General features: G+C 37.4%; 1 protein-coding gene across 2 annotated transcripts in view; it reads left to right on the forward strand.

Annotated features, from left to right (window-relative positions):
- The window catches only part of Dclk1 (doublecortin like kinase 1), a 327731-nt gene that overhangs the window by 232825 nt on the left and 72031 nt on the right, over window positions 1-22875 (forward strand). Inside the window, exons 6-7 of one of the 2 annotated variants that reach the window (XM_048341503.1) lie at window positions 6996-7090; window positions 10755-11020. In XM_048341503.1, the coding sequence (XP_048197460.1) occupies window positions 6996-7090; window positions 10755-10811 (152 nt within the window). In that variant the 3' untranslated portion in view covers window positions 10812-11020. Of the gene's footprint in view, window positions 1-6995; window positions 7091-10754; window positions 11021-22875 lie in introns of those variants that run through there. The other variant, XM_048341504.1, reaches the window with a different exon arrangement.

A 22875-nucleotide genomic window follows, 5' to 3' on the forward strand; every position in this document is an offset into this window, starting at 1 on the left:
CATGCTGGCTTTGAGCCATGATCCTCAGATCTCAATCTCCTGAGTAGCTAGGATTACAGGTGTGAGCCACTGGTGTATGGCATGTTAGAAAGGTTTTATGCTCTGTGTTACAATTCAAAGAAGAAGAGGAAAAGAAAGCTAGAATTTCTTGTTATAGCAGTATATTGCAGCTTATATATTTGGTCTTGGTCATTTAAAACCATTATCTAAACTGACAAAGGAAATAGAATAAAAATAGTCAGTGAAGAAAAATTCTGTGTGCTATAAGATATAATTTCTTAGTAAGAAATTAATTTTAGGTCAGGCACTGGTGGCACATGCCTGTAATCCTAGCTACATAGGAGGGTGAGATTTGGGGATAATGTTCCAAAGCCAGGCTGGGCAGGAAAGTCCATGAGACTCTTACCTATAAATAACCACCAAAAAACTGGAAGTGAGCTGTGGTACAAACGAAAGCACTTAGGCCCTGAGTTCAAGCCTCAGGACATATATATTTACATATATATGTATTTAGATACATATATGTATGTGTATAATTTTCATTATTAAGGGATAGATTCCTATGAAACGTTTTCTAATTTTTTGCTTTTTTTTGACTCTGGTAGAATGTTGCTAAGATCATTGAATTAGGTTTTGTTTCATCAGAGAACAAAATTATAAATATAAATATTGTGAAATCTTTATAAACAGTAGGAATGAGAATCAAGTGGAGATGTACATTATTTTTCATTACTCTAAACCTATTTAAATGTATACAAGGCTTTGTAGCAACTATTTTGGGTGTTTGATCCTTGAGCAGGTCAGGAGGAATATTCTAGTGAGTGGCCAAAGTGTATGTCAACTGGGTTTAAAGTCTGGAGCAGCTGTCAGCTGAGTTCATAGATCCTTCAGAGAAAGTCAATTGTGATTTTTATGGGTTTTTTATCTTCTCTCCATAACTTTGTTTGATATCAGCTTTTAGATCTGTGTGTCCAGAGAAAGAAAAGCCAGATCAAAAGTTCACCAATTCTCTGATGCTTGTGTAAAGAACTGAGTAGCACTGAGACAGAAATCATCACTAAGCTCTGATCTCCTCTTTCAAGAGACACTTGTATTTTCAAATAGTCACATGCCATGCCTATCTATTCACTTCTCCATACATGGCTTCTCCACAGAAATAACAAGCCATCCACCAGTACCTGTATCTTATAAGTCCTATTGTTTTTCTTACCTTAGGAGCATTCTATTTCAGTAGAAGTTTAATTTTTCCCTGGGAATTTTCACTTCAGTTTCTAGTTACATACATACTACAGTGTAGGAGTCTAGATTTTGGCAACTCTTACATGCATTTTGTTTTTTAATACATTGTGTTTAGCACCATGTCTTAGATATATCAGGAACACAATAAAATATTTATTGAATGAAAAACAGCAGTTGTTCATCTCTTAATTAGATAGTCTTGCTTCTAGGTTTCCAAAGTAGTTTGAGACACTTAAAGAAAATAAGTTTAGCTCTTACTTGGTGTCTGAGAGTTCTAGGATTACACAATCACAAAGAGAAGAAACCCTTTGAGTCCATAAAAAGGACTGTTCAATTAACATCCATATGAGTCTACAGCCATTTAAAATGAATTGCCAATTATTACAACTCACCCAAGAGTTGTCAATCTCCAGCATGCTTTAGGAGATTTCACATTATTTTCTAGGGACTAGTAAAAGTTTAGCATACAGTAAATGTATGCTATCTATCCTGATTGATTGATATTGAACCCCAGAATTGTGGGCTTTATTATTGTTATTATAAAAGAGTGGTATCTACAGTCTGAAATGATGGAGAAAAAAGGTGGGGCCAGACACTTCATAAGGAGGATTATTTAGTGTTCTGCTGTAACAACTGTAGAACAATTCCCCCTTATCCATGGGAACATTCCATGAGGGTCTCTGAAAGAGAGAACCAACCTTGGATGAGATAGCATTTTCCTACGGACCTTTGAAAAAGTTCAGTTTATAAATTATGCACAGTCAGAGATTAAGCACAACTAATAATGCAGTAGAACAGATGTAAAATATACTGCAATAATTTACTTAAACCTCACAATCTGTTTATGGAGTGTTCTGTGTGCAATATTTTCAAATAGCACCTGATGTCAAATAACTAAACTAAACAAAGGAAAACTATAGTAAAACACTGGTGGGCTCAAGTGAAGGCCAAGTGGCGAAAAAGCAATATGGACCCTATATTAAGATTCCATCCATAGCCCTTTGATAGCCAGATGTATAGTCAGATCACATCATGATATCTCTGAGTTATCAATTATGAAGTTTAACATTTTTCATTCAACACAGAACAAAGGAATCCTATGATTGAAGAAAAATGGGCACAGACAAGATCTCAACAAAGAAATCAGAACTGGATAGGAGGAAGTTCTTTATTAATCCAGAGTTGACTGGATTTAGGTTCAAATGATTAACTGATTGAATTTTTTGACTATGGAATGAGAATCTTATTTAAGTTGACTTTTTCCCATTCTTGATAAAGAATTGTTTAATAGGGGCCTCTGGAAAATAATACCATTTGTAAGTTGGATTTTAATAAACAGCAGTAAATAAGTAACAACACTTTTCTAACTTGCACCCAGGATTTCTGAGTTACACAATAAAAATTCAACAAAGTGACTTATGAAGGAAAATTATGTATCCCAACAACAATTCAACAATAAGATGTTCAGTGTTTTCTGGGTGTCAGGAACCATTTTTAGGCATTGCTAATACGTTCAGGGGTAGTCAACAGAATAAGGTTGAATAGATTGCCAACACTGCTAGGTTAATCTCAATCAGCAGGCAGATTGGGTCCACAAAGCTTTGATTTTAAATGAATTATTTGTCATGGAAGCTGCTTTATTCTAGGGAAATGCTAATGTAAATGGAAGTGTGTGTGTAAGGTATCTTTACACAGCAGAAGTGGGTCCAAAGGCACCAGTGGTAGAGAAAATCCAACTCTACAGATGGGATAGAAATTCCTAGGTGTCCTGAGGTGGTGGGGCACACAACTCTGCTGTGTGCTTCCTGAATACGTAAGACATAACTGCACCAGTTGTAGCCCTGACACCTTTCAGCTGTGTGTCTTTGAGTAAGCCCCTTCTCCAAATTTCACTCTTTTCTAAAACAAGAAGAGCTATAGCAGCCTGCAAGGCAGAACTGAAGTCACACAGGGTGCTTCCACTCAACATGTCCAAACTCTCTCTTGTCCTTCCTAACTTGCTCCCTTGAACCTTCCATCAAGTGCCACATCCTATAGTTCAATAGTTTTTAGCTCACCAATTTTTCTAGAACATTCCATCTTCCTCACTTCTATAGCCCTCTCCTGGGCTATGGCTCCCCTGCACAAGCCATCCTTCAATGTGTTACTCTGTCTATGACTTGGACATTTTTGTACGAGACAAGCCTGTGGTGCTGATATTGTCACCCTCTAATCCATCCTTGACAGGGCAAGAATACTTAAGAGCTTTGGAAATTGCAAATCTGATCCCATGGTGCCTACTTAAAACCCATAAGTTCTCCTTGCCCTCTGGATGAAAACAAAAACTCCTTGACCTGAATGTTAATATCCTGCACATTCTGCAACTCCTGCCTCTATTCCTTTATCCCCAATCATAATGCTCTCTCCCTTCCAACACCACATGTCTACTGTGCTATTAACTTTTGTAGTAGGTTCTCCTCTCCCATGCCCAGCCCAAAAATAGGGGCTTCCTTGAGCTTAGGACACATTTCCTCTCACGGGTCGTTTCAGAGCTTCCCTTTACAGGGTGACCTCATTTAGAGTTCCAGTGGCAACACCTAAAGTTTCCTCTCTCAAAATACTTTTTATTTTTGGTGCTGAGAGTGGGCTTGAACTTATGCCCTTACACTGTTGCTTAGCTTTCCCCTCAAGGCTGGCTTTCTACCACTTGAGACACACCTCTACTTCTGGCATTTTGCTAATTAATTGGAGACAAGAGAGTCTCTTATATTTCTCTACCCAGGCTGGCTTCAAACTCTAATCCTCAGATCTCAGCCACCTGAACACCTAGGATGACAGATACAAACTACCAGCACCCAACTGTCAAAATAGTTGATTGTAATGATTACTTTTCTAATTTACTTGTAGTCTAGAAACTTGGTACTACAAGGAAAAGTGGTAGCAAAAGAATAGTTTGTGGACTGACTGGGTTACATCCTGATTTCTGCTGGTGAAATTGCTCATCATGTTTATGATTCAATTTTCTCATCTGTAAAATGGGTGAAAATAATACTGCCTACCTCATAGAGCTATTATGAGACGTGGGTGAGATATACAAGATTTAACTGCTCACTGATACATAGGAAGGAAGTCTAAAATAGACTGAGATATTTATACATATATAATGGATACTAAGTACAAATTTCTGTTGGTTTGCCTTGCTTTTAAAAAAATTGTATTGTTATTATAAAGGTGATGTACAGAAGGATTACCATTTCATAAGTCAAGTAGTGAATGCATTTCTTTTTGGACAATGTCACCCTTTCCTTCACTCTCTTCCCACTTTCTCCCTCCTGTCCCCATCCACAAGTTATATAGTTCATTTGCAACATAGCACCTATTGAGTACCACTGCTACATTTGTCCACCCTCTGTCCTTCCATTTCTGTGTTCCCTTATGTCCCAAAAAAGACAGAAAAGAAAAAGAAAAAAAAGACATTTTTGGTTAGCGTGGGCCTGAGAAGTAGCTTAGTAGAATATCGTGGTGGCGGGGGCGGGGGGGGTATGTCTGTACTGGGGCTGGCACTTAAGGCCTTATACTCTTGCTGAGCTTTCCCCTCAAGGCTGACTCTGTACCACTTGAGCCAGACCTCTGCTTCTGGATTTTTTGCTAGTTAGATGGACATAAGAGAGTCTCTCAGATTTGCCTACCCAGGCTGGCTTCCAACTATTATCCTCAAATCTCAGCCTCTCATGTAGCTAGAACTATATGCATGAGCTAGCTGTATCTGGCTCTGAAAAGCTGTTGACTAGCATATATAAGGAGCTAGGTTCAATCCCCAGAACCCTGCGACCCTCTAAAAAGGTTAGAATCTCCCAAGTAAAACAAGTTAATAGTGAGTTTGCTTTCCTATGTGTTCACGTTTTCTGAGTCTATGAACAACATGGAGACATAAAATGTAATCAAAGTGGGAGAAGAAAATATTACATTCATCAAACAGGTTCTCTAGCCAACTGGGATAATCAGTATCTTTTTCCTTACCTGTTGTAGGTTCTGCCTCATCCAGTGCTGAATTCCTTCCCTATTTCTGAGCCCTTCTCTTAGAGCCTGGGAGGATTAGTACCCACCCAAAACCTGTTAGCATTGAAGTAAACTAAAACATGCTCAATTTCCCCCACGCACCCTGCAAAAATAAACTAACAAAACACAAAATACAAAACTCCAGAGTTTGTTTTATTTTTCTCCAGTCATCCAGTACATTTCAAAGACAAAACTACATATTAGCACAGCATGGGGTCTATGACAATTTCAAGATCTTTAGAGGAGCAGGCCAAACAGAACAAGGAGCCCCTCACTTCTGTAGGCCATTATGTTTTTATGAATACATGGCCATGGCGGGGGCAGGGGAGACACAAATCAATACCTGTTACACCTTACCACTGAGTGCTGTGGGATTGTCCAGATTGCCTGGTACTTGCCAGGCTTTAGAAGTTATTGTCATTTTGACTCTCAGATGAGTCACCACAGACTCTTGCTCCCAGTGCTACTTCATTATGATTCAGTGCAAAGGAGTGAGCAGGCTGGGACTTCCGGAGTGAATATGTGTCGGTGGGGGTTGCTGTGACTCCGGGTTGGCATGAGGTTTAATTGACACCTTTGATGTAGCCTAAGACAGAGCCCGCACCTCCCACTGCTGCTGCGAGGACGTCAGCTTTTACGCAGGAAAGGCATCTGCTGATGAATCCTGCATCTCATTCTGTGTGCTCAGGAGCAGCCTGAGCCATCCCTAACTAATAATCCAACGGCCTCCCATTGGTTTCCACGGGTGCTTGGCTTAGTGCTGAGAAGAGATTTTGCCTCTTGTTATTGTCAGGTCAAATACTGTGTCCATGTTAGAACTCATAGAAGGTAAGTGGCTTCACCGTCTCTCTCTCTCCACCCTCATGGCAAGTGTTCATTATGTGCCCTCCATCCTGAATGTGTGTGTCTCCTGTTTAATTCTACTTTACTCACTGTGGAACTGAAATATTGTCTTTAGGAAGCAAATAGAGACAGCCTTCCTATCTTTAGAAAATCATGTCTTAAGGTTTATTTTTTAAAATCTTTTTTTAAACATAAAAGTCATGTCTTGAATGGTGTTACTTAGAGAATCGGTACCTTGAATTCTGTGGCTTTATCTTGGCTTAGTGATAATGGTGTATAAAAGTTGAAAATCAGATAGAATTCTAGTCATTGGAACCTGTTAGACAGCTGATTTTATCTTCACTGGCAGCAAAGTCAAACTGTGAGTTTTTCCTTTCACTGCCTGTGGCCAATTACTTTTTGTCCTGTGCCTCACAATGAAGCTGGGGACGATGGGACACAAATAATGTACAAACTTCTAGAAAGGGTTTATCAATGCTAAAAGCACACTGATCTGTCTTATCAAGTCACTGAGAATGTCACTTGTGATCTGAGCTGATATGTTGTTTTACTGGGTTAAGACTTAGCAACTTGAAGCCTTAAGCTTCTTCTCACTCTAAGTGCTTCAAGACCTTAATCATATTCCTATTATCTATTGGCATAAACCCCCATGAATAAATCCAACAGGAAAGTTGTGAAAAAGTGCAGGTAAAAATATTATATAACCTGTATCAAACACATCTTTAGATGCTTACTACTTTTTTAAAGTTCTGCTTTGGGGGGAACATAATGAGAGGTCTAAATTTCAGCCAATGTTCCCTCTCGGTCTATTTCTCTGACAAGATGAATTGTCATTAAAATTCTGCCATCTTCTTTGTGGTTCTGTGTGTTTGCAGTTAATGGAACCCCTGGCAGTCAGCTTTCTACTCCCCGTTCAGGCAAGTCGCCAAGTCCATCACCCACCAGCCCGGGAAGCCTGCGGAAGCAGAGGGTAAGCAAGCAAGCAAGCTACCTGTTTATGGTCTATCTGAACTTTGACACAGATCCCTTGTCTCCAGGGAATAAGTCCAGCCAAGGAAGGTAGATGACTCAAAGTAAGTCAGTTTTTACTGCTTTGGTTTAACTCAGATAGAACTCAGAGCTTTCCATTCTTATCAACTTGTCCAAATCGTAACTCTGAGAAGCAGTATACATTGGCTGGTTCACTCATGAAAACACAAACAACTTCCTCTTTTGTTACTTTGAATGCACATAGTTTATTACCATTGGTTTGTAAGCTTCCTTCGTTGTAATGAGTTTTACTAGGTGACATTACTGATCACCAGACACTTAAGGAACAGGAAAAAAAGTGCTGTTAATTCAGTGGAAGGAACTTGTGGAGGGTTTGTTCTGTAGCATAGAATGGTGATGCTGAGAGCCCATGGAGAAGGGGATGGGGTGCATAGGACATATGGTTTTCTAAATGAAATTCACCTGGAGCACCCTCTCTTTAATCACTCCTATAATTGCAGAGAAATTGGCTGAGCTTGGAAACCAAAATGGGAAAGTTGCTGGAAACAGGGTTAGCTCTTCTATGCTGAGGACATGATGGGGTTGGGGGTGGGGGTGGTAGCTTTTTATTCAAGATGGAGGAAGTACTGTTCTTGTTGCTTTACAACCAGCACCGTTTGTCCTTCCACAAATACCAAGGGAAGAATAAAGGATTAAGAAGGAGAGCAGGGGATGGTACCTAGAAGAAATAGAAGGCAGATTATGGTCTGGATTTCAGAAGCGAGGTGGGAAGAATGTGTACCCTTAGGAGATGTTGTGATGGTATTCACTGAATATTTTAATAAGCAATATTTGAAGCCCTTGTGCTAAAATACTGGATTCTTCAACTGAGTTTCTTGTGTTATATGTTTTAAAATGCTACTTCAAAGTTTCATAAACTTAATCTTCATCCAAAATGGAAGTCCTTCCATTCAGTCTTCCTGCCTAGGCTGCCAGAACCATTAGCCATCTGAAGGTGGGGCACAAGGAAGACTCATTTAGCCCTCAGTCCCTTTGGAGTCTGTTGTACCAATTACCTCTCACCACTGATTCCCCTGGAATTAGGGTGAGATTGTTTGGGAAACCTGAAGTTTGGCATTAGCTTCTCCACTAAATGACTGGGTTATATCAGAGAACTTGATCATCCACTCTGGGTCCCACTTGGAAAAGAAACAAAATAACATAGAAACCCAGTGACTATATTCCAATTCCTTGTGAGTGCTTTTTACTGAGGATTTTTTCTTGGTCTCAAGGAACCATAATGATCCACTCAAAATAGAATTAGTCCATTTCATTTAATCTTTTAAGGGTCCATCAGGGAGATCCAGATCAGGGAGACCTGATTTTTTTTCTTGTCAATGTTACCCAGAACTTTTCTCTACACAAGTGTATACTTTGGATAGTACACCTAGCATAGGAATGTTTCTCTGTCTTTTGATCTGCTATGCTCTGGTTCAGGATTTATTGATATAGCTTAGGTCTAGGTATTGGGATTAAGAGTATAGTTGTTGACATTAAGGGTGTTTGAGACCCCCTGCTACAGATGTAAGCATCTCTCCCGTGGGTTGAAACACTTTCATCTGGGTATAAAGCTTTGCTCATATGCTCTTTGTTGGTCAAATGAGGGTAGAATTTGCATCTTTGCCCTCTGTATTCTCTGCTTCAGAAGAATCTTGTTCACCTGAGGCAGAACATCTCTACCCAGTTGTGTAGTCAATGATTTATATAATTAAGATGTTGAACAGTTGGTAAATATAATCATTTCCCAAGGTATAGTTATCTGAAAGATCCTTCATTTTGCCATTGAAATTACCATTACAATAACCATTTATGAGTAAGAACCTCATTTAAAAGGGACAAAGCATTTATCATCATACCTGAAGATATTTATTAAACACATGTTGTAAGCGAGATCCTAGATATGTTCAAAGATGGTTTAGTTTCCAAGATGTGGAATTTAGCTGCATATGTTCAAAAGGTTCTTCTGTTTTCAAGCATTCAAACCTATGAACATCCTCCATCTACATACCATGTCAGTGCATGGAGAAGTTCCTGGGTGCTCTAGTGAGAGAGGCTTTCATCTCAGCTCACAGATAACTGCAGCAAGTCATTCCTCCCAGTTAAAATGGGCCTAGAATAACCCTAAAAACTAATCTTGTTTCAAATTTGGTGAATATTCTTTTCAAATGGTTGGCTACATTCCTCTGCAGGAAATACTGAAATAAATGAAAGATGGCATGTGCTAAAAGAAGACACTTCAAAGAATAAATTACCTCTTTTTATTGCAAATTAGAAAACAGTAGCTACTTCTATTTTTTCCTTCTGGGTTGCTTAGCAACATAGCTGGAAAATGAGCTGACAACCCCATGCACACACATACGGTCACATGCGTACAGATACAGAGCCACATGCATACACACACACACGCACACACACACACGCACGCACACACACACATCTTAGCCTATTTTAAAATGAAGAAACAAACAGGTTTTTATTTTTATATAAAGATGATTGTTTATGGATATAGTGGATTTTATAATAAAAATATTGTTGAGATAAATTTGTTTCCTTCACAAATAAGAAAAGTTCTATTTTTATATCTATTAATTATGATATACAAAAATTTTTCTTCCCTTCAAATCATGTTTCTGTCAGTTCTTGTTGATCTTTCAAAATAGCCTCGTGTATTAAGAGCCTACATGTCAGATCTTTTGCTTTATAAACATATCCAGACCAATGTACCAAGTAACCTCCCTACTTTTCCATAGCATGGTTATTTAAATTGCTGTCTAAAGTGTCTGACTATCTCCCAAAGCAGCTCATGTAAGGCTCTTTTCCCATCCAAGAACTTTTTTTTGTCCCATTTCTTAAGACATCAGGAAGAAATGTGTTATGTTGTGTAGGTTGAATGAAGTTCCCAGTTATACTCCCACGGCACTGACTTTTGTAGATTATATGATCAGTCAGATGATGAGAGGAGTGGGTGGAACAAAATTGAAAAGAAGCCAAGTGTAGACACTGCAGATCTGAACTGGTTGCTTGGCTACCAACAGAGAGATCTAGTAGCAGAAAGAGACAGGAGGGAAAGTGATAGGCAAGGAGTTGGAGAAAAGGGAAGGAGACTTGGATGGGGAGTAATTATGCATTCTTCCAGTTGAACAGACATAAAATTTTGAAAGGGCAGTGTCTTTTGTTATGAAATCACACCCCTTGATTATACATGCCAGCTGGCACTCCTGATAAATTATTTTGTGAGGTTAAAGCACATTCCTTTTCCTCTGAGAATGGGAAGAAAATGTTCGTGGAAGAGTTGCATAGACACAGAATAGCAGAGTTGGCCTTGGCAGATGTCACAGGCCATGACTCACCTGGACACAAGCAAAGGCACAAAGCTTGTGATAGATCGGGCAGTATTTTTCTTGCCACAAAGGTAGAATCACCATCCATTTGTCGAAGTACATGGTTTCCCCCTTGTTACCTTTCCTCTTATCTGATGTTGGTGGCTTTAAAAGGTCTATTAATATTAAAAACCAAAGGATGCCCATTTGAAGTTGCTCCTAAAAGAGCGACAGGGCCCCCACAAAATCCAAGTAAACGAATCTGTCCTGCCCTTCATCTTACAGGACCTGTATCGCCCCCTCTCTTCGGATGATTTGGACTCAGTAGGAGACTCAGTGTAAAAGTCACAATGGAGCAATGTATATGGTTTGTGATTGGGTGAAGGTTTCATGTTTCCTAAACAAATGTCTAACAGCAAAATACACAAAGGAGTTTTGCATATCTTGAAATGGTCAAGACAAAAATCATACAAAAGTAAATGTGCAGGCATTTTATATTTCTGATATTCATCCTTGAGAGGATTTAAAAAATATATATCTATTTGATTGGATTGGGGAAAGTTTGAACACAGTATTGCTTAATTGTTGAGGTTTTTGTATAAGGTCTGTTTCTACATAATGTTCATATAAAGATCCAATATTATAAACAAGAAAAATCATAATTTCCATGGATGAGATTTTGTGTGTGCATGTGCTGGTCCTGGGGCGTGAACTCAGGGCCTGGGCACTGTCCCTGATCTTTTCTTCTCAGATATAATGCTCTGCCACTTAAGCTACAGGTATACTTCCAGATTTTTTGGTAGTTAATTTGGGATAAGAGTCTTACAGGCTTTCCTGGTCAAGCTGTCTTCAAACCCTCAGATCTCAGCCTCCTGAGTAGCTTGTAGTATAGGCATGAGCCACCAGCACCCAATGATTTTCTTTAAGTCATAACAGACATATAACTACAATTATTCTGCATTCAACAATAAAACAGATATAGGTGGCACTGGAACTCTTTTTTTCTTAAATTTACATTCTTTAAAAAATTTTAGACAGCTGTTCTTTTAGAGGTACTTTTATTATAACAATGAAAATAATAGAGTTTTCTCTTCCTAAATAGTAGGAAAATTCTTTATGATTTTATGAGTTAATATACATGAGGAGGAAAAATTTGTGTGAAGGACACATCTCTTGAAGACTAACATTAAACAGAAGAACTTCCTTGATTTTTTTTTTTTTTTTTTTTTTTTGGCCAGTCCTGGGCCTTGGACTCAGGGCCTGAGCACCGTCCCTGGCTTCTTCCCGCTCAAGGCTAGCACTCTGCCACTTGAGCCACAGCGCCGCTTCTGGCCGTTTTCTGTATATGTGGTGCTGGGGAATCGAACCTAGGGCCTCCTGTATCCGAGGCAGGCACTCTTGCCACTAGGCTATATCCCCAGCCCCCTTCCTTGATTTTTGTTGTCAGGCAAATTAACTTTTTCTGAGAATAGCATTTATAGCTTAAGCTATATATATGGAAACACAAGAAGCTTGTTTAGTTGTATTGTTGTAAATGGTATACAAATTATTATATAGTTCTTCCTTACAGCATACATGTAATTTTTCAAACATGTAAAAAATTTCTACAAAATTTGTGTCTGGGTTTCTTTTAAGAAAGATCAATTGAAGAAACAAACTTCTCTTAAATGGTGCTATTTAACACCTCTAAAATCTCCATTCTGAAAAACTCTGGTTATCTGGCAATTTCATATGCAAAACTCCTTTTGTGTTAAACCAAGTAAGTCTATGATTATAACCCATTGTGAAACATTAACCTACTAATTCTGCTCTTCTAGTCTTCTACATTAAAAAAATTATAGTCAGCTTTTCTTAAGCATAAATTAATCATTTTAGAATCTGAATGTAAGAATTAATTTAATGTGTATGGTGTATTGTATTTAAGCCATATCCATGAACATTTACTTTGACTAGCTCAAACACTAACAATTTAAGACTTATAAGGCATGGTTTTGATGTTCTCTAGGCTTGACATATCTCAGTGGGTGATAAATTAAAAATGTATGACACCATTTGGAAACTGTTACTTGAAATTTCTTTCAAATTTTACTTGAAAACAGTTTTAAAATGTTTGATTCAAGATGGATAGAAATTCAGTTGTCATACACTGTTTTAAATGTTACTGATTTGCCTCCTTGGTGACATTGTTCAACTGGCAAATTTTGCTATCTGCTTTATCACTATCTACATTACTCTCTCACTTTACAAGTGAATAAAATATTCTAACTAAAAGGCAGAAGACTAAAAATAAAATGTCCAAACAGAATTTGAAAATTTAACTGTACAATAATTAGTGCCTCACTATCCTGTGTGTTGGAAAGGAAGATACTTCTCTGGCAGATTATTCAAGAGTTACAGACTGAACCATTCCATCTTGAAAGAACAGTTCATAATGATACCTGCTCCAGACTTCAGGATTTTAAAACTGTTTCCAATAGAAATGAACACGACTCCTGCTGAGATCAAAAGGCTGCTTTGTCTTAACTGAAACAGTAAACATGTGTGAGGTTGCCTATGCTGTGTCCGTTTTAGTTATGTCTTTGTAAAATGCATTACTTAATACAGTTGAGTACATGAGAGACTAGTATATATTTGACAAAACTGTCAAAGAAATGCAAAGAAAGCAGTGGAACAGTTAACTTAAAATCTGGTGGGGTCATATGGTCCAGAACAAAAATAAATTCCAATAATTTTAACTTCCCCCCTGTCAGTCTTACAGACAACTACAGCTTAGAGAGGTCCAATAAATGCTATTTGTTCTGGATAAGTAACAGATATTGCCAATTGATAGCCTGTGGCTTTGCTTAGACACGGCAAAAAGAAAGTGGACTTGTGCTAATTGTCGATAGATATCATGGCCAATTTTCCATTCAAGCAGTTCCAAGGGAAATGCTATTCCACGGCATTTAATCTTTTGAACATATGACTTTTATTAAGGGACTGTTCAGGGCAATATATATCATTTACTGTTTGAAACTAAAGTCCCTCTGAGATTGAAACAACACACCATTTATAGGACTTTGAGATCTCTTTGTACGCAGGCCATAATTCTATTATACCTAAAACACAATTTAAAAAAAAATTCTTAGCAACAAACTCAAAGTTTTGAGTTCATTAGTGGAACAAAATTACTGGTGTACAAGAACTTAAGATTTACTTCCTCTTAGAACCCTTTTATATATAGTTAGACACTGAATTTTAAAATAGATCTGCAGAACAGGAAAGTACTCCATCCAGCAAAATCCAGGAGTTTTTGTCCTTATGGGAATCTTTAAATATGCTTTGAACACTGATCTGAAGTTAAAATTTGAGAGATTTTCATATGCGCTCACATTTCTGCTTAGACATAGGTATCATAGGAAAAGATACTAGGAATATTTCTCTGTTTTCAGAGTTTTAGATTGTCTAACCTTATAATGTAGAAAGTGTGGAGTTCACTGTGAACTCAAGACTATGGCTTTGAGAGGCATGTAAGATTATTATTCTTTCTCTTGTTTAATAAATGAAGCAGGGGCCAGGGTATCTAAAGTGTATCTACCAGAGGCTTTTAAGAAGGCTCAAGTCCAACCATTAGTACATATCCTTGAATATGAATATATATACATACATATATATTCACAAGCATTATTGTGTCCTATACAGTCCCTGTGTTACATAGCCTCCACTACTATTTACACATGTGATCTACAATTGAGTGAGCTTTTTCTTTTCCACATAATAATAATGTTGTCTAAAATGCATATCACTTCATAAAAATGAAAACATACAAGAATATTCCTAAAAAAATAAAACCATGGTATTTTAACTGTTGGATTACTAAATTGTGTACAGTGGCCATATATCTATACAGGTAGTATGGGTGTTTATGTGAACTTGCAGGGCTCAATGTATTTGTGGGTATGCCTATGTAAGTATCTTTGTATGTGTATAGTACATAAATAGTCAAGTATGATATTTATGGCACAGCCTTATATGTTACTGGCTTTTGTAGAATTCAGTGTAAACCCTTGTGTTATAAAGTGCTACACAGTGACATATTTGTTAAAGCAAAAAGTTTGCTAAACTAGTATGGCAAAAATGGCTCGACACATTCGTGTTCTGATTCAAACAAATTGAAGGATGGCTTGAAAAACTGAAATCCAGACGAATCCAATATTTAGTTAACTCATAAATAAGTACATACTGTCTTGCTGTTTGATCATTAAAATGATTGAATACAACTGACGTGTGTGCATTGACAGCTGTAACAATTTTCACTACAAAGTGAAACATTGAGATACAGAGTTGTGAATGGCTGAGTATAATATTGAAGCATAAACAGAAGAGAGTTAAAATTATATTTTGAAGTTTAATAACAAAGCCAGATAACATGTAAGGCAATTCTGTGTGTTCCTTTAAGACATTCTCAATATGATCATATATACTTCTTAACTGTTTTGAATATACTGCTACTTGTGTGCGTTTCTACATGAAGATATACATACCTGAAAGTACTATTTGCTTCAATTTTATATGTACCTTTGCTCATTTATGCACATTTTTGCATCTTGAATTGTGCATGTTAATAACCCACTGTATTTGATTGATATATCCCACAGAGGTACAGTGTGAAAAACAGAGATATATTAAATTGAATCTTCCAGTTGCCTGATACAGTCTGTTGTACTGTCACTTGAAAAATACTTGCGATTTTGTGCCTGTAATGCATGTGGACAACCTAGGAAATCAGAGGCCCTTGCTATAACTTTTAAGAGTGCATGATATATGATTCATTGTAGTACAGATGATAGATAAATTCCAAGATAGTACAAGTGATGCATGGAATATGTGGATATTTGTATTATATATGGCCACAGACTGTTTTTTGAAGCCAGGGTAGTATCTATTTGAATGTTTATAGACAAGGATTTAGAAAAGTTAATATTCTTGTGATGGGTTTTCTGAGGAGTGTATACTCATCAACAAGCAATGAATTGAGTTACTTATTTTACTTTGAAATATGCTATGATTGCAATAAAGTTGGATACAAATTTTAAGAGGGTACATACTTCTTGCTTACATTCTGGGTTGCTTGGATGTGTATTCTCCTCTTTCAAAAAGGTATTTGGTATGAAACTGCAATCTATTCCATTGATTGAGGTCATCAGCCAAATTTTGTAGATCTGAGAGTTAATGAAATGTGTGCTTGAACTACCCACTACCCATACTGGAAAGTTCCGTCTCTTTAATGCTGTGGTTGCCTTGTAAAATGTTGTACTTTGTATTTCACATTGGACCATGTTATTCCTCTGAAATTTAATTTTGTGACACCACCTTAGAATAACTATATAATAAACAGGAAAAACTGCCTATGTTGTACAGCGAGTTTCTTTCAGAAAGCTTGATGAATAGATGTCGGAATTGAAATGGCCGTGTGGGATACACGTTGTTTTCACAATCACATATGTTCGTGCTATTCTCGTGTTTTGATTAGCATTGTCAAATGATGCTTAAGATACTGTAGAGTCAAACAACATGACATCTAAATTATAAAATGCTGATGATAAAAATGAAGTAAGTAGATTATCTGATGAGGAATTCTATTTCTTTTACTTATGTTAGACTCAATAGTATTTACTCCCCTTAGGTCCAAGGGTGAGCGTGTTAGACACATTGCTAACTGGTTGAGAAAAAGAAATTAAAGTACATTTTACAAACATACTAGCTATCTTCTGGGCTTAAAAGTATGTTTCTCAAGAGCATGTGATTTTCTGTGGAAAAATGTGTGTAGGTATATATGTATGTGGTTGTGGGGGGTGCATGGTGCCAAGTTCTTTCTTAATGATGCACTGAATAAATATATTCCGTAAACAAATATATGTGACAATTAAGTACACCAATGCAATACAATACTTGATTCCTCTATTTTAGCTTAGAACAAAAATATATGTATCACCAATGGTATACTATTAAGGAGAATAAAAAATTCTGCTGATGAAGTTCAAAAGAAAATATTTTACAATTATACCAAAGTTCAGCATTCTGGTGTTAGACTTAGCAGTTGATTCGATTTTATATTAACCTTAAAGAGTAACGATTGGAAGAGTATTATGTTCCTAATAATACACAAAATGACCTCCCAGTCCTCTCCCAAATTACCATTTCAGAAAGAGCAGCTCATATATGAAGGTTGCTACCCAATGGCACAGTCCTATCAAAAAAAATTTGCTTAGACAAATTTATAGATCTTGGCCTTAGTGAAATGATTGAAAAATAGAAGCAAAGGCTCCCTGAAACCACAGACAACAGATGTGAACCCATGCTTTAAAAAACAAAATCTTAGCTATCTTTGCTTCACTAGTGCAGCCATGATGCCAATATTCCCATGTTGATTTTCTGCTTTTTTCAGTGTGCTGATTTCATGCGCAATAGTTCTCTAGCCTTTGAGATAGGTTAGCCAAATCTTACTGAATATTTTTTTTGTTCTTATTGTTGTTGATCGTGGGGCTTGAACTCAGGGCTTGGGAGCTGTCCCTGAGCTTTGTTGCTCATGGCTAGAGCTCTACCACTTTGAGCCGTAACTCCACTTCTAGTTTTGTGGTGATTAATTGAAGATTAGAATGTCATGGATCTTCCTGCCTGGGCTGGCTTTGAACCATGATCTTCAGATTCCAACCTCCTGAGTAGTTAACATTTTAGGCATGAGCCCAATTTGAAATTTTAAATCCTCATTTAAAATTTTAGTATTCATTCCTAGTTATTAACATCATTACTTATGGCATAAAGATTATGTAGACTGAACATACTATGAAGAATTCAGACAAAGGGCTGGAGATGTTGCTCAAGTGGTAGAGCACCTGCCTAGCCAGGGCAAGGCCCTGAGTTCAAATCCTAGTATCATCAAAAAATTAAAAATAAAAATAAATTTAGATGAAGGAATTTGGGGAAAGACATTCCCATTGTGCTTCTTTCAAATGGCAAGACCTTCAACTTACAGTCTTATAACCACCTGAGAAGTAAGTAAATTAATATGACTTTTCTATATTACATAGAAGATTAAGGTTCTCCTGTCCTCTATACTAATATTGTTTTTAATACTATTAAATTAGATTGTTATCAAAACTTATTTTTGTACCAATTCTGGGGCTTTCACTCAAAGCCTTATGCTCTCACTTGGCTTTTTCACTCAAGGCTGGCACTCTGCCACTTGAGCCACATCTCCATTTCCAGTTCTGTGCTGTTTAATTGGAGGAAAGTGTTTAAGGACTTTTCTACCCAGGCTGGCTTTAAACTGCAGTCCTCAGATCTCAGCCTCCTGACTAGCCAGGATTATAGACATGAGCCCCCAGCTTCACATTCAAAAATGTGAACTACCAAGACAACTCTTTAAAGTCTGTTACAAGATCTGTTGATTATGTTTTTTTATAATGTTGATCCAGAAATCATAAGACAGGGACCACTTGATTCTAAATTTTTTCAACCACTTTCACATCAACATCAATTCAATAAAGTAATAAGTAGATGCCAAGAGAAAATGTAAAGTGGAAATTGCACAATTATCAAGCCGGATCTAAAGTTATAAGACAAACTTTTTCTACCTTGACTATATCAGTTATATCAATTGGATACTTTCCAATTCTTGATGCAATGTGGACTCCAGATGAGTGACAACATTAATACGAGTGGCAGGGATAACTCATAACATTGAAAATGAACTGTTTCTTTTACTACATAGTTATCAAATACATCTTGGTAAAATGTGGTTAGAGCTGTTATGTCAGCTTTCTCACTTACTTCAAAAAGTGTGATATGTTCTCCATCTGTTATGTGATCTCAAGCTAAATAGCTACACTTAAGGATGTGTTCTGACTTAGTTCTCTTATGAAGGTGTGCCATAAAAGCATCCAGGTGTCAGCAACCTGCCCAAATGGTTCCCATTAAATCCGCTGGGAGGCGATGACATTTCAAATGTTACAACGCCTCTCAGAGCAGCTAATTGCATTAAATTCTAAAATAAACTCTAGGTTTTGTACTATAAGCCCAGATGCTTTGGAACTAGCAAACAGACTGAAGCAAACATAAAGTCTTTGTAACATATTCCTTCTAAAATGGTTTTAATCTGCTCAGAAAAGCTAAATAGTCAAGTTGATTTCATTTAAAAGTAATTAAAATTATAGGTGGAATTTTCAGGTTTTATTGGTCAGATATAAAAGCTAGTTAGAGTCATCAGGTCAATTCTAAGGAATAAGAACTTACCATTTTCTTTTTAATATTTTCAAACGTTTTCAGGCAGATGTGGAAGTGTTCTAGGAAGGTAGAAGTTATGTACATTGAGGTAGCTTAGTAATAATCATATTGAAAAAGCCATCTGATTACTAAAATGACTTTAACAGAGAAAAGGGGAGAGGAAGGAGGAAAGTGGAAGGGATGGGAGAGAAAAGAGAGAGAGAGGCAGGAAGACAGGAAGAAAGAAAGAAGGAAGGAAGGGAGGGAAAGGAAGGAAAGAGAAAGAAAGAAAGAAAGAAAGAAAGAAAGAAAGAAAGAAAGAAAGAAAGAAAGAAAGAAAGAAAAGAAAGAAAGAAAGGAAGGAAGGAAGAAAGAGAAAGGAAAGAAGGAAGGAAGGGAGGAGAGAAAGAAACATAAAAGTAAAGTGGTGGGTGACAAAATCAGAATCCAAAAAAGTAACAGAATGGAAGCATATTAATATATTAAAGGTGGCATTTCATATGAATAAATGTATGCCATATTGGGATTGGTTCAAAACACCAACCACTCAAATGTAGTCTGAGAAAATGAGACACACCTGTGAATTCAGCGAAGGTTAAAACACATGGTCCCATTGATAAGCCCATATGATCTTAAAGCAGACTAACGTTCTCCTCAAGAGAAAGCAAATGGCATTTTTTTCTTCCTCTGTGCTGGTCATAGCACACCTAGAAAACTGAATTCACTTTTGAATATCAGCCTTAAAGAGTGGCATTGACAGTTGGAATGTGTTCACCAGAGGGGAAAGGAGTCTTGGAACTCTGACACATGAAGAACAACTAAAGGAACTGGGAATATGCAAATTGAAAAGGAGTAGACACAAAAGCCCACTGGCTATTCTCCAAAACCTGAAGTGCTGTCATGTGGAAAATAGTTTAGATCTCTTCCAGGTGACTCTAGAGATGAGAAGTAAAAACAATAAATGAAAAATAGCAAAGGACATAATTTCAACATAACTTAAAGAAGTTCTTTTACTATGTATGCTTCGTAGTAACAGGAGAATACCTCAAGAACCATGTGACTGTACCAGTGGTGTTTCAGCAAAGGTCATCTGACCACCAAATGGTCATCTGTAAATGGAGAGTTTGGTTTCTTGATGGGAGTGGCGTAGAACAGATCATATTTAGGTTTCCTTTTAGTCTCTGAAGTTCTTTAACTTTGTGGATTGTTTGTCTTCAAAAAGTACACAGTATTCACCATCTTATTTCCTTAGCAAATTGAAGAGTTAACACTGTTAGAAATTAAATAGATTTATCTTACTGTTTTTGAGAATAATAAACAAAACTAGAACTTTGCATTTAGGGAGTACCCTACTTATAAGGGAATAGTTTTTTTTAAATTAAGAAATGATTGGGGTACATTTTTAAAAACATGAAGCTGGAGTTGAAAATAAGCTATTGTAAGCATAAGCAAACTTGTGTTAACCCTACTACACACACACACACACACACACACACACACACACACACACAGTGCCTGAAAATCTTCCAGGATTTTTTCTTTCCTGCATATGGCAACAAAAACACAGCTGGCCTTGTGGCAAGCATTCAGTGCAGCAGACATTTGGTGGCACTGTTGAAAATACAATTCATTAGCTGGTAAGTCAATTTAGTGGATAATACACAACAAGTTTTTGGAATGTAACAGTTTAAGAGATACGGTTTGGATCAGAATTCTGTGTGGAAAGTGGCTGGTGTCTTTGCTATATAAGCTTTCAGAACTGAGTATATAAACTCTGGCTATTTTTGCTAGGAAACACACTGAAGATCTATTAACTTTCATGTTTGATGAAAGAATGTGCCTTTGTAACCTAAAATATAAAACACTACATGCCACAGGAACACCTGCCTCCCCAAACCACAATGTATCCACATTACAATGGGACACGCTTTGTAATGCTACTGGAAGAAATTCAAAGACCAGAAATGCCAAAGAGAAATTCTAGACCTTAGACATTTACTTAGTGCTTTCCTAGTTAGAGCAGCATTATACCTAAAATGGCATAATAAAGGATCATACCGTTCCAGAAAATACACACCTTCAACTTACATGTGGTCCTGTTAATTTCTACTTTCTGCAATCATCAACCTAATAAATTTGCCTTGTCCCAGCCTCCTATTCCAATGTTATAAACACAAACAGACTTCCACAAAAGTCAGCAGAACATTGTTTAGGAACTTCATTGTCGGTAGTCCCTTTGGCACCACCAGGTATGCATCCATTGTGTCTTCAGACATACGGCAAAAGTGTGCCGCTGGTGACATAAAGAGGAGATGGGAGAAGATGGAAAAACAGCTTAAGCCCTAGTTTATTGCTAGAAGACTTTTGTGATATTGGGAACTAAAGGGCACACTGTATAAACTTCAAAGAATTCAGGGGTACAGAAGAGTGATCACAAAACTTTGAGAAGTCCTTGCACTGGAGCAAAAGTGTCATTTCCTGGTTTTCTTTTTGTGGCAGCCTTGGGTTTTGAACTCAGAGCCTTTTGTGCTTTGGGTTTCAAAGATAGTATTCTGCCACTTGATCCACAGCTCCATTTCCAGCTTTTTAGTAGTTAACTGGAGATAAAAGTCTTATAGACTTTTTCTACCTAGGCTGGCATTGAATCACAATCCTTAGATCTCAGCCTCCTGAGTAGCTAGGTTTACAGGTGTGAGCCACCAGCACCTGGCATTATGAACACATTTAAGTTAACTCCCACCTCAATTGTGTCAGCTGTCAGCATTCATGAACTCATCCTGTCTTCATCAATGGGGTACTCTGGTCTCCACACCACCCAAGAAAATTCTCCATGGCACTTGATTGAAATTGGCCTACAAGAGCTGTTCTACAACTACTAGAATTTTTTTTAATAATGCAAACTAAAATCTTTTTGTATGTGGAGGCTTTTGGGTATAACAAACCTATTTCCCTCTGTACTTTGTACATAAGGGTGGATGGAGTAGAGAGGAGGTTGAATGAAACAGGTAAGCAGAGGAAAAGTAGGTCAGGTTGGCTTCTCCTCGCCTCTTCATTATCAGCTCAACTACAGATGGTCTTTCCCTTCTCTCTGCTACACAGACAGCTAGCAGCATGAGCCAATGCCACCCCCTCACCACCTCCTGCTCTCAACAGGCCAGCCAAGTGGATAAACCCAGGGAAACAGAAGGAAGAGCCTTAGGACAAGCTGTGTTCACCATTTAGAAACACCATTGCAATGTGCACAACTTGTGTTCTTAAGAACTAGAGGGAAAAATGGAACTATGCATTGTTACAGTACTATCCCTAGCCAGCCATAATACCCAATATTGGTTGTTGTCTTGTCCTTTAAGTACTTTAATACAGTTGTTACCTTGTTTATGCTCCTAACTCTTTAGTCAAAAATCCACCAAAACTATAAGGGAAACCATCAGGCTTAGATATTTTTTTTCTTTTTAATTTGTACCAGTCCTGGGGCTAGAACTCAGGGCCTAGGCACTGTCTCTAATGTTTTGTTCTCAAGGATAGCACTGTACCACTTAAACTACAGCACCACTTACAGATTTTGGTGGTTAACTAGAGCTAAGAGTGTCAAGGACTTCCTGCCTGGGCTGCCTTCAAACCTGGATCCACAGATCTCAGCTTCCTGAGTAGCTAGGATTAGGCATGAGCCACTTGCTCCTGCCTGGCTCTTATTCTTGTTTCCGTCTCAGACTTCATAATATTTAGCATACTCATAACCTGTTTATTGCTACTATCTTTATTTAAAGCCTAATCTTTTACATTTTTCCTAAAGTTGAAGTAAGGCTGAATTTTTATTTTTTGTAATATTTTGTAAAAACAAAAACAAAGAAAACAACTGTATTACTTTTTTATAATTAAGTAAATACAGCAGATACAATCAGAATGTTGCATTAGTTGAAGCCCCATTTGACAATGGACTGAAGAGGGATGCCTAAAATTTGTCAACCCAAACTGTGAACTAAAGGATGCTTATTTTCGGAAAAAGGAATACAAAGTTATGGAAAATCTAGGTGTACATTGACTAGCCAGATCCAATCAACACAACCTGCTACTGGTGAATCGGATAGGAGGAAGTGGTAGTCATCACTGAATATGCTGAGGACCTTTTTGTTTTGTTTTGTTTTTTACAAGTATTAATACC

The sequence above is a fragment of the Perognathus longimembris genome, chromosome 3 (assembly GCF_023159225.1).
Source record: "Perognathus longimembris pacificus isolate PPM17 chromosome 3, ASM2315922v1, whole genome shotgun sequence".
In the NCBI taxonomy this organism is placed as follows: Eukaryota; Metazoa; Chordata; class Mammalia; order Rodentia; family Heteromyidae; genus Perognathus; species Perognathus longimembris.